The sequence below is a fragment of the Manihot esculenta genome, chromosome 15 (genome assembly GCF_001659605.2).
Source record: "Manihot esculenta cultivar AM560-2 chromosome 15, M.esculenta_v8, whole genome shotgun sequence".
Taxonomy (NCBI): Eukaryota; Viridiplantae; Streptophyta; class Magnoliopsida; order Malpighiales; family Euphorbiaceae; genus Manihot; species Manihot esculenta.
Genome location: NC_035175.2, coordinates 25092689 through 25103172, shown reverse-complemented (window position 1 = coordinate 25103172; position 10484 = coordinate 25092689). Strand labels below are relative to the sequence as shown.

General features: G+C 34.2%; 2 protein-coding genes across 2 annotated transcripts; one reads left to right on the top strand and one right to left on the bottom strand.

Annotated features, from left to right (window-relative positions):
- The first annotated feature begins 330 nt into the window (after window positions 1-330).
- On the top strand, window positions 331-4557 carry LOC110601517 (serine/threonine-protein kinase STY13). Its single transcript, XM_021738672.2, has 6 exons — window positions 331-831; window positions 2123-2244; window positions 2776-2972; window positions 3120-3294; window positions 3755-3889; window positions 4027-4557. The coding sequence occupies exons 1-6, from the start codon at window positions 540-542 to the stop codon at window positions 4231-4233; spliced, it is 1128 nt and encodes a 375-aa protein (XP_021594364.1). The 5' UTR covers window positions 331-539; the 3' UTR covers window positions 4234-4557.
- An 878-nt stretch (window positions 4558-5435) lies between these two features.
- On the bottom strand, window positions 5436-9789 carry LOC110601516 (peptidyl-prolyl cis-trans isomerase CYP38, chloroplastic). The gene is made up of 7 exons (XM_021738671.2): window positions 9397-9789; window positions 8687-8977; window positions 8355-8554; window positions 6915-7150; window positions 6546-6688; window positions 6023-6094; window positions 5436-5902 (listed from the first exon to the last, which is right to left on the bottom strand). Exons 1-7 carry the CDS (start codon window positions 9586-9588, stop codon window positions 5675-5677), a joined length of 1362 nt encoding a protein of 453 aa, XP_021594363.1. The 5' UTR covers window positions 9589-9789; the 3' UTR covers window positions 5436-5674.
- Between the last annotated feature and the right edge of the window lie 695 nt (window positions 9790-10484).

Here is a 10484-nt window from a genome sequence, read left to right as displayed (position 1 = left end):
AAAAAATCAACATTTTATTGAAAAAAAACAAAAAACTAACAGCAAACTTTCGTTATACTTAATGCAACGATCAATTTGTTAGATAGAACTCAAATTTGCAGACTTATTTATTATTAAAATTTTAATCAACGACTAATTAATAAATTTAGTAAAAAATCAGAATTTATATAAATCATCCAATTTAATTTCATATTTAATTATTATCTTAATATTTTTTATAGACCCACTATTATTATATTATTATTATTTAGTAATCTCATCAGCATCATCTAATAATATCGCCATCACGCATGATATAGATAAAGATAGACTTGTAAGGAAGGAACAGAGCATCTCACTTCGAGAGTCTAAAAACTACTACAGTTATAGTTTATTACTACTACTACTACTAAAACCCCCCACAGGTCCACAGTCGGTTACTCTTTGTCGTCTTTGTCCTTTGCATTTGAACACCACTGCCCGCACACACTTGTATCGAGGAAGCAAGAGCCTTTTGCTCATTTTCCCACAAGCAAAGGTGAGTTTTTTGTCACTTGGAAATGAAGGAGAAGAGTGAAACCGGAGGTGGGTATGTGAGAGCAGATCAGATAGATCTGAAGAGCTTGGATGAGCAACTCCAGAGGCATTTAAGTAGAGCATGGACTATGGAGAAGAACAAGAGCAAGAAAGATGGAGAAGAAGGAGAAGCAGCACTTCAAAGACCTCTAAACGACACTATAACAAGGCAAGAATGGGAGATTGACCCATCTAAACTCATAATCAAAGGTGTTATAGCTCGTGGAACCTTCGGCACCGTTCACCGTGGCGTCTATGATGGCCAAGATGTTGCTGGTGTGTACTCAACACTCTTCTTCTTGGATCCTTCTATTTTGCTAGCTACCCATTTGTTAAAATACCAATACCAATTTTTCTAACTTCCTTATTTCTCAAATTCCTTGTTCATACTTGAGTTCTCAACATCGATTATGCATGCAACATTTTGCTCATTTCAATTTCTTTTGGGCTGATGGAGGGAAACCTATTTGAAGCTAAAATGTTCTGTGAAACTCCACATGGATTGGCATGGTCATGGTGTTAGATGTTTGAAGTTTTGTCTCTTTTACGTTTCAATATGTTCAATTTCACCATTGATTGAAATTTCCCAAGCATAATTTGTCCTGCGTTTTTTAAGATAAAACTGTTCCTTAAAGACAACAAATCCTTGCAGTTATGCAAATGTTAATCTTTATAACTTTTTTTTTCTTTCTTATGTTAACAATCTCACAGTTAAAGAAACAAAATAATGGTAAATTTTCATCGTAAACTAGCCAAAATAATTACTTTGATCAATTGAAGTGGGTTTTTCATGTATTTAGATCTGCAATCCAAGCATAGGAAAACTTTTTTTTCTTTTTTACAACTTTCTTTCTTTATTTTCTTCAGCCGAATGATTACTGTTTGATGTTTATTAATCATGAAGTAGTTGATGATTGACCCTTAATAATCTAGCCTTGCAAAATCTGTGATTTCACGAGATTGGTGAGTTGGTAGTTAGCTGCAGCAACTGCAAAGATACTTTTTTTTTATTTCTCAACTTTCATGTGTCCAATCTTATCATTAGATTGCTCTCATCTTTGCATGTCACTTTCTGGAAATTAACAATTTGGGAAAGTAAAAATGCTTGAACAACCGTGATGATAACAAGAAGTGAAGAAATGCATAAATAAAATAAATTTTTGTAATTTGCTATGAAACATGGGAAGTAAATAACTGAAATATAGAAATTGATTGAATTCTGAAATTCATTGCAATGCTATTCATAGTACTGAGTTACTATACCAAGCAAAGTTCTTCAGGAAGCTGATATTGACTCGTCACCTGTACCTATCCATAAAGCTGCCTAGTAGATGCTCATCTCAACATCTAACTAAAGCCTTCCACAATTATTGGGGATGATATAATCTATATTGACACACTTTTAATTGCTGACTTCTTTAAGTCTTGGTGTGTTCTAAATTTTCATTTTGTGATCAGCATAATCTATATGCAAAAGTCCTTTATGAACTTGTAGTTTGCCCCTTTTCCCTGTTATATATTTTAAAATTTTATATAGATTGAAATTTTGTTCCTTCATCAATCTCAGTTAAACTTCTTGATTGGGGGGAGGAGGGTCACAGGTCAGATGCTGAAATAGCTTCACTTAGAGCAGCTTTTACTCAAGAAGTTGCTGTGTGGCACAAGCTTGATCATCCTAACGTAACTAAGGTAAACATGATATCTTATCTCATCATTTTTTCAGTACAGTATTTCAAATGGCATATAAATTTCCAAGTCATAACTTTTACTATCTTTCAACTTGTTTGACAATTACAAGATGCATGTGAGCAGTCACCTTTAAGCTGTCATAGTGTGAAGTAATTAAAAGGTGCAACTTTTTTATCATTTATGGTGTCATGGAAATAAACTTATTTTTTCTTTTTCAAGGAAAAATAATGTTTAATTTTGAAACAAATAAAGTACCGTGAAATCTAGTAGTTTCCATGTTTAGGTACTTAAGATTTGTTTAAAGTAGATTAAAACTCCTTATTGATCTTTTTACTGGTCTTATTTTTGAGGAGTGAAACAAATTGAAGTTAAATATTGCAAAATTTCCATTTAGTATCTCTGTAAAAATAGGGTTCCTGTCACATTTTAGCATTTGTTTACTACACATGTATGTTTCGCTTGTTCAATACCTTTATATGTCGCTCATTCTCATCTTCTTGATTGGTAATCATGCCATATTAATTTTTGTAGTTTATTGGGGCAACAATGGGCTCATCAGAGTTGAACATACAAACTGAGAATGCTCACATCGGCATGCCAAGTAATGTTTGCTGTGTTGTTGTTGAATATTGTCCTGGAGGTGCTTTGAAATCTTACCTCATAAAAAACAGGAGAAGGAAGCTGGCATTTAAAGTAGTTGTTCAACTGGCACTAGATCTTGCACGAGGGTCAAATTCTCATGCCCCATCTGTATTTTATGTGATTTTCAAATCTGCTGAATTTAAAGCATAATTATATGAATGTTTCCCCTTTTATTTCAATTGAAATACAATGCGACTTGAGTATATTGAAGCTACTGTTTGCATTTCTTATAGGTTGAGCTATCTCCATTCTCAGAAGATTGTCCACAGAGATGTTAAAACAGAAAATATGCTTCTGGACAAGACACGTACAGTGAAAATAGCTGACTTTGGTGTTGCTCGCCTGGAAGCATCAAATCCTAATGACATGACTGGAGAGACTGGAACACTTGGATATATGGCTCCTGAGGTATGCAAGCTTCAAACTTTAGGAACATCTGCTTATGACTTTAATCCTTTGTTAGTAAAGCACTCAGAGATTGTACAACACTTAGTGGGTAGTTCACATAAATTGATGGGCATTGGACATAACTGCTTCTGTAGAATATTGGCTCGGATGTTTGATTCACATTCTTCTGCCTTTGGAAGACGAAGTGTAGTGAAAACTCTACTTGATGGCACAGAACTTTGTTCAAGTGGTCTGCATATATAAAAATTGTTAGAAGCAAGTTCCTGATCGGAAGTAAACTGTTTGAAGCATATCTGTGGATTGATTTTGGTTTCATCAGCTTTATAGTGATCTTCATGTGGCTGATAATAAATGTATTGGAATTAGGAACTTTTAGTGCCTGAGTTGATTCATTTGGCTTCCTTTCATCTTTAAACCCATCTTTTTGTTATTTATTATCAATAACCTATAATTGGGACAGGTTCTCAATGGCAACCCGTATAATAGAAAGTGCGATGTATACAGTTTTGGAATTTGCCTGTGGGAGATATACTGCTGTGATATGCCATATCCAGACCTCAGTTTCTCAGAAGTGACATCTGCTGTTGTCCGACAGGTAAATGACGCATTTCAGACAGTTTTTCTTTAGTTCAGAAAAATAAATTGACAGTAAATGCTCTTTGTAATCATTATGACACACGCTGCTGTGATAATATGCTGAAAAAGAAAATGAACTTGCATGTGAAACAACAGAATCTGAGGCCTGAAATACCCCGGTGCTGCCCAAGTTCTCTTGCCAACGTGATGAAGCGATGTTGGGATGCAACTCCTGACAAGCGGCCTGAGATGGAAGAGGTTGTGTCCATGTTAGAGGCAATTGACACATCCAAGGGCGGAGGAATGATCCCTCTAGACCAACCTCAAGGTTGTCTCTGTTTCCGAAGGTATCGAGGGCCATAAATGTTGTCTTCAGGACTGGGGGACAGTGGATTCTATTATTTCTATTATTCAAAATGGTATCTTATTCATTTGAAGATGCTGGGGTATAAAAGCTGAGGCTATAGTAAAACTGCGGAGGCTGTAGTCTATGAGGAGCCCTGCAGTAACTGTTCTTTTATTGGATAAGGCATTCTGTAAAGCTCTTTGTTTTTTTTTTTTTTTCTGGACTTCTTGTTCTGTTATGTAAGAATTATGCATCTTATTTGACTGGCCATTCATATCATGGATGGGCCAGACACCCTTTTCTATATCATAAGTCTTAATATGAAATTGATTTGATCATCATATAACGCTCTTCGATGTCTGGGAGTTTGTTCTACCGGTGGATATTAAGGCTACAGCAATGGTTATGGTTATTTAAGTTGTATGTTCTCAATTCCAATAGGTATTTTTCAACCGAATATCTCATCATGTCAACTCTTTTTATAGATGTGGTAGCTAAATTATATTTGAAAGGTTTATTAACTCCAAACTGGTTATTGTATAAGTTGCAGGATAAAGTGTTTTTAGTGATAATGGCAGTCATGCAATACAATATTTTATTGCAGCTGAAAAAAATAAAAAGAATGTTTATGCCATGAAAAAGTGTATAGGGAAATGGGAAATGTTGTTTGTAGCTTTTTGAGCTATTTGTAAAACTTGACATGTGAAGTTTTTTGGTCAAAGAAAACGGAAAGATTGAGAAGAAGTGGTTTCTAGCGAGCTGATAAGAATGAGATCCATGGCTTCAATAGATGATGCTGTGACTGACATAAAGGTAAGGTAGGTGTGATTATAATTTATTGCTTAGCAACTTGTAGACTTCAAATGAAAATTTTCAATACTATTTTAGAGAAGGCATGAAATTTAACAAAATAATAACACTGCAAAAATAAATAAGGATATGATTGAGCCAAATCGAATTTAGAAAAACACTATTTTAAACTCATTTCTGATCGCGATTTCATTTTACAATAAGTGAGTCATATTTGCCATCCAAAAGTCAAACCCAACTGGCTCTGAGATCTTTTGTCTGCTTCATATGTACTCACTTTATGATGATGAGAAGCGCTTTTTTTCCAGTTTAGGAAAAATTCTCACCAATCTTCAAGCTCCAGAGTTACATAAGAGTTAGAGAGAGCATATGAACCTTACAGAAATTCAAATTTGGATCAATATCATCATAAAGAACATTAAACGAGAAACCCTTGAGATAAAAAATGAATCAATATTGTAGTCAACATTAATAAAGCACATTCTCAGAAACTCAACACTAAAGTTCTTCTAGAATGAAAGATTTCTGAATAATAGAACAAATAAATCTGCCCAACATACAACAATGTACCTTCATCACCTAATTTTTCTTGAAGAGGTCAACAAACTCTCATTTCACTACATAATTGGCCAAAACATGTCTTGAGGCCTAGCCAGCAATTTTGTAGCTTGGATTAACTAAATTATCCAAGCCAGACACCACTTGCATGGACTCTATCACATCACCAACCTTAAGATCAGCCAAATAATCCTCATTTTCTGTTATATAACCGAAAACAGCATAACGGCCATCCAATATGTTTGCATTACTGGGAGTCAGTTCACTTTCTTTCAGCAGCCAAAATACCTGGCTTGAAGCTGAGTTGTTCTCAAACTCCTGTCAAAAATGAAATTAATTTCTTTAGAGAAGCATTTAGAGTCAGCTTTCAAGTAATGAAATTGCACAAAACACAAGAAAAAAATTGGGAAGAAGCAGCATTTCAAATTCAAATCTCACATCTCTGGCCATGGCCATTGTTCCAAATGCATTGAATGGAAGCTTTGTTTGAGCCTTGTATAAACCAAGCTCCTGCCAAGACATGTTACTTGATATCAGAGTTTCAGCAGCAACAAATAAAACTCTTAACAAATAAAGACATAAGAGGATTGTGGAAGATTGGCATCTAAGTGGAAAACAGTGAAAATTAGAAGAAAAATTTTTGAACTCAGTGCTATGTCAAACCACCACTGGATACAGGCTTTCTGAACATTCTACCAAGAAAGAAGCTATAACTACAATCCAAATACTTGAATTTTCGGCTAGTGAAGCAAGCATCATGAATTTCAAAACAACTGGGGAGCTTAACAACAACGCATCAAAGCAAAATTTATCTTATTAGCCTGCAAGCTTTTAGTCACTCCCATCAAAACAATTACAAACTCATGCAGGTAGGTGCCCAGACAGTGTTTAAGTGGAGATGGAAAAAATTTAGGACAAACAATTATGATCAATATGATACACATGAAAGAGAGGAGCTTACTTCCAGAGTTGCCCCATAGAAAGGTGCTTTCTCCCCATTCACCATGATTTCCAGTGGTATAGTCCTAGTTTTTTCGGTACTAGGATCAATAAAACCCTCTGCAGGACCTTCTGGATCTCCAGTTTGGACAACAAAACCATCCGCTGCAATAAATTGAAATAAACCTTTTACATCTGAAGGGTGATATTTATATACAGGTACTTGTCATAGCATAGGTATGTAGGGAAGTAATATGGACGGGAACAAAACAGTGTAAGAGGTGCACAATGCACCAGCATAACCAGTCATTTATCCACTATTTCACAAGTAATATGGTAGGGATAGGAAAATGCAAAGAAGAATGACATGAGTTTACTTTAGCAATTTTACCTCTCTGGATTTCCATGCCATCATAGAAGTGCCTTTCCACCAAGTCTACAAAGTTCCCAGCAGTTACTGGAGCATTATAACCATCTAGAACAATGTGGAATACACACTCATCTACATTAGGATTGTCTTTAACCTTGACCTTCATGTCCACAGCTGCTCTCCCCTTCAAGAGAGGCATACTTTGGTACTCTTCAGGCACTTCATAAGGGAATCCATTAACCATATCCTCTTCAACACTGCAGAAACCCAATGCCCCAGGAAGATCTCAGCTGCAGTCAATGACAAGGGTATATATGAGAATACTTTATCTTAATTCTTAAGAGGATTAACTTTCCCAAGTCCTCAACTTTTATGTGCCAATCTGGAGACAGTTATAAAAGAAGTATGAAACCAACAAACTCTCATTGTTGATTCATATTCCTGTGGATGTTGAGAGAACACTTGCGATGCAGTCAAGGAAAACGGATTATTTTGTTAATTTGTCATCTTAAAATTAAACTATTTAGGAAATTTAATGAGGGAGTAGTATTTCTATTTTTTTAGAGATGCTATTAGGTTGAGTATTTTCCAAATTAGTATTGATTTAGTGTTTTCCTATATTGCATTCTCAATCCTAGTAGTCATAGGATTAGTTGTTACTTCATAAATACCTATGTAATTTAGGAATTTTCCCAGAGAGCTTATCATTGTTGATATTGACAGTTGAGAATTGTTAAAATTTTAGAGTTTATTTTCTGTTCTTTTTTCCTTTTGAATGTTCTTTGGGGTTCTACATCAATTAACTAATTGCATGAATACTGTAAGTTTAGCATTTTGAGCCACATTGGACAATGTTTAGACCAACTCTCATGATGGAGTATCAAGGTAAACACCTTATTGGGTTGGAAACCAAATAGCTGATAGTTCATTCTGAATGCTAATAACTAGCTGAATTTAACTTGATCACTTCAAAGGAAAACATATAATTGCAATTAAGAGGGCACAACCTCAATTACATGTCTTTCCTTCTTATCTTGCATCACAGTATGACAAGCTTTGCAGGTAGATCATATGTTATGTTATAAGGCAAGTGGCTCAGTAGCATAATTGAAAAAGGATAAAACAATCAGTACTTGTGAAAATCTATTAAGCTCTTATGATATCCAAGTTATTGGCCAGTTAAGAATATTAGTGTTATCCACATGAAAACTTCCTTCAAACTTCATTGCAGCAGTTAGTTGAAAATTCAACAGTATAACATGACAATCCAGAATTGATTCCTATGTCACACAGCTTTACATTTTGAAGCACCATTAAATTCTGTTGCATCAATTAACCATTTTGTTGCTTTTAACTTATCTTCACCCCTTCATATTTTAATATATTTTTTCCACTTTCTAAAAGCACTCAAGAAGCTGAATCTTAAGCATGATGTTAGTACGGTTCTATTATAATGCTTACCCTCCAACATAATTAAGCAGCTCCTTCTGTTTAGGTGCCACTCCATCTCTGTTCCTATCCTCAACAATCTGTTGAAGTTCATCCATTCCAGCTTCTAGCTTGTCAAGGAGTTCCACTCCATGGTCCTTCTTTGATTCAGCCAAGCCTGAGATAATCAGGCTTTTCCCCTGCTTAAGGGCTCGAGATGCCTGCCTCACATTCTAAATTTCAAACAACACCAATTATCATATTACCATCAACCCATCATATCTCTGAAATAACTAAAAGTAAGTCTCATTAGAATAATATCAATACCAAATTATGCAAAAGGAAAAAGAGATGAGGAATCTTACTCTCTCCACAGAATCAAGTGCCTTAACACCAGAAACCTTGAGACTATCTGTGATATCTTCAAGTGGTTTTTGAACTTCCCTTATAGCTTTATTATCAATTGGAAGAGCATACCTTAACAATGCTCCTGGGTCCTTAATGGGCGGTCCAGATATTAAAACTGAAAGATCAGGCAATGCAGGACTAGCTGCATATGCAATAGTAGACCAATCCAATGAAGGTACCCCAGTAATCAACCCAACCGCCAAAGCAAGAGAAATAGCACATTCCTTTAACGAAAAGGGCTTCCCTTTCTGCTCAAGAAATAATAAATAAATATTTATTTACACTTTTTTTTTTGGTAAGCAAGATTATTTACAATTTTTTTTTTTTTTTTTTTTTTTTTGCATATAGTTATGATTAACCATGGATAGACTGCTCTAATTAATACATTATCTACCCTACAGAAACAATCAAAGCCTTTTTAAGTATAAAATGTTTGCGACAAACTTTGAAACCATATTTCAAATCCCCAAATAATTCGATAGAATTAAATGCTAAATTCAACAAATCGCACTAATTACAAGCTATCTAAATCAACAAAATGAGACCCATCAACAGCTAGCTCCCAATTCAAATGTGCAAAATCAATTTCACAGTTTCAGCATAAAAAATTAAAATGCAGTTCCATAATTAAAGCAATACAAGAGAATAACAATGAAAACCGACTTACTTGTTTATCACTGAATTGAGGTTGATGGGAGTTTCTAAGAGAACATCTGGGTGCTGGCCTCCTAGCCCACCAAGCAGCATTGATGCGGAAAGCGTTTGCGAAGCCAAAGTGGTTTCTGGGTAACTTGGGACTGATTGTCAGTGTGGAATTAGATAAAGAAGAACAAAAATGGCACGGGATTATGGCTGCCATAACTGAAGTCACTCAAAATCCAAAAAGGAAAAAAATTAATGGAGAAGAAAGATATATGACATCTGGGTCCAGAAGAAGAAGTGGAAGAAGAACGTGTGCTTAAGAGAGCACAATAGAGAGAGATTAAAAGATAAGGTTTTCGGGTCAGTTGGGAATATAACGCAGCGAGATACTGCAAGCAGAAGGTTGTCCTCACGCTTTGGATAAGATCACAAGATAGAGTTTTGGATTTTCAGATATGTGCTCGAGCCTTGATTTGCATGAGTTGGTGGTAGGAAATGAAGCAAAGGCCGGACCTTGAAGGATTTTGGGCTGGGCATCTAATGTTGGGAAACGAGGTCTAACTCCATATTAATTTTTATAATTTTTTTTTGATAATTTACACTATAATTTCTGAGATTTAAGTAAAATTCATAATTTAGTTTATATTTTTTAATAATAAATAATTTAGTTTCTGAATATTTATTTTATTAATAAAATAAACCTTCTATTAAAATTATTATTAATTAAATAAGTGAACTCAAATTAAAAATAAATAAATTATTACAAATATTAAAACTATAAATTATTAAAGGGGCCAAACTGTTAAAAAATTTTTGAAAGACTAAACTAATATAGTCTAACAGTGATTTGCTAATAAAATGAAATTTAAAATATAAAATGGTAAATACTAAATTGTGGGTTTGAATTTTATTAAATCTTAAGAACTATGTATACATTATCTAAATTTTTATAAATCAAAACTTCATTTGAAAAATAAATTTTTAAAATTTTATTTGTAAATTAATTTGAATACGAAAATTTATATAAACATATATTTGAAATGTGAGGAAGAAACTCCAGATAAATAAAATTTTATAATTTATTTTCAAGAATATATATATATATATATATAT

Excerpts from the sequence above, each read along its gene's own strand:
- LOC110601517 (XM_021738672.2), top strand. The coding sequence starts at position 540 with ATGAAGGAGAAGAGTGAAACCGGAGGTGGGTATGTGAGAGCAGATCAG. Across the intron at positions 2,973-3,119 it reads GCACTAGATCTTGCACGAGG|GTTGAGCTATCTCCATTCTC; the intron begins GTCAAATTCTCA and ends CATTTCTTATAG. Across the intron at positions 3,295-3,754 it reads TTGGATATATGGCTCCTGAG|GTTCTCAATGGCAACCCGTA; the intron begins GTATGCAAGCTT and ends TAATTGGGACAG.
- LOC110601516 (XM_021738671.2), bottom strand. The coding sequence starts at position 9,588 with ATGGCAGCCATAATCCCGTGCCATTTTTGTTCTTCTTTATCTAATTCC. Across the intron at positions 8,555-8,686 it reads CACTTGATTCTGTGGAGAGA|AATGTGAGGCAGGCATCTCG; the intron begins GTAAGATTCCTC and ends TTTGAAATTTAG. Across the intron at positions 6,689-6,914 it reads TGGCATGGAAATCCAGAGAG|CGGATGGTTTTGTTGTCCAA; the intron begins GTAAAATTGCTA and ends AATTTATTGCAG.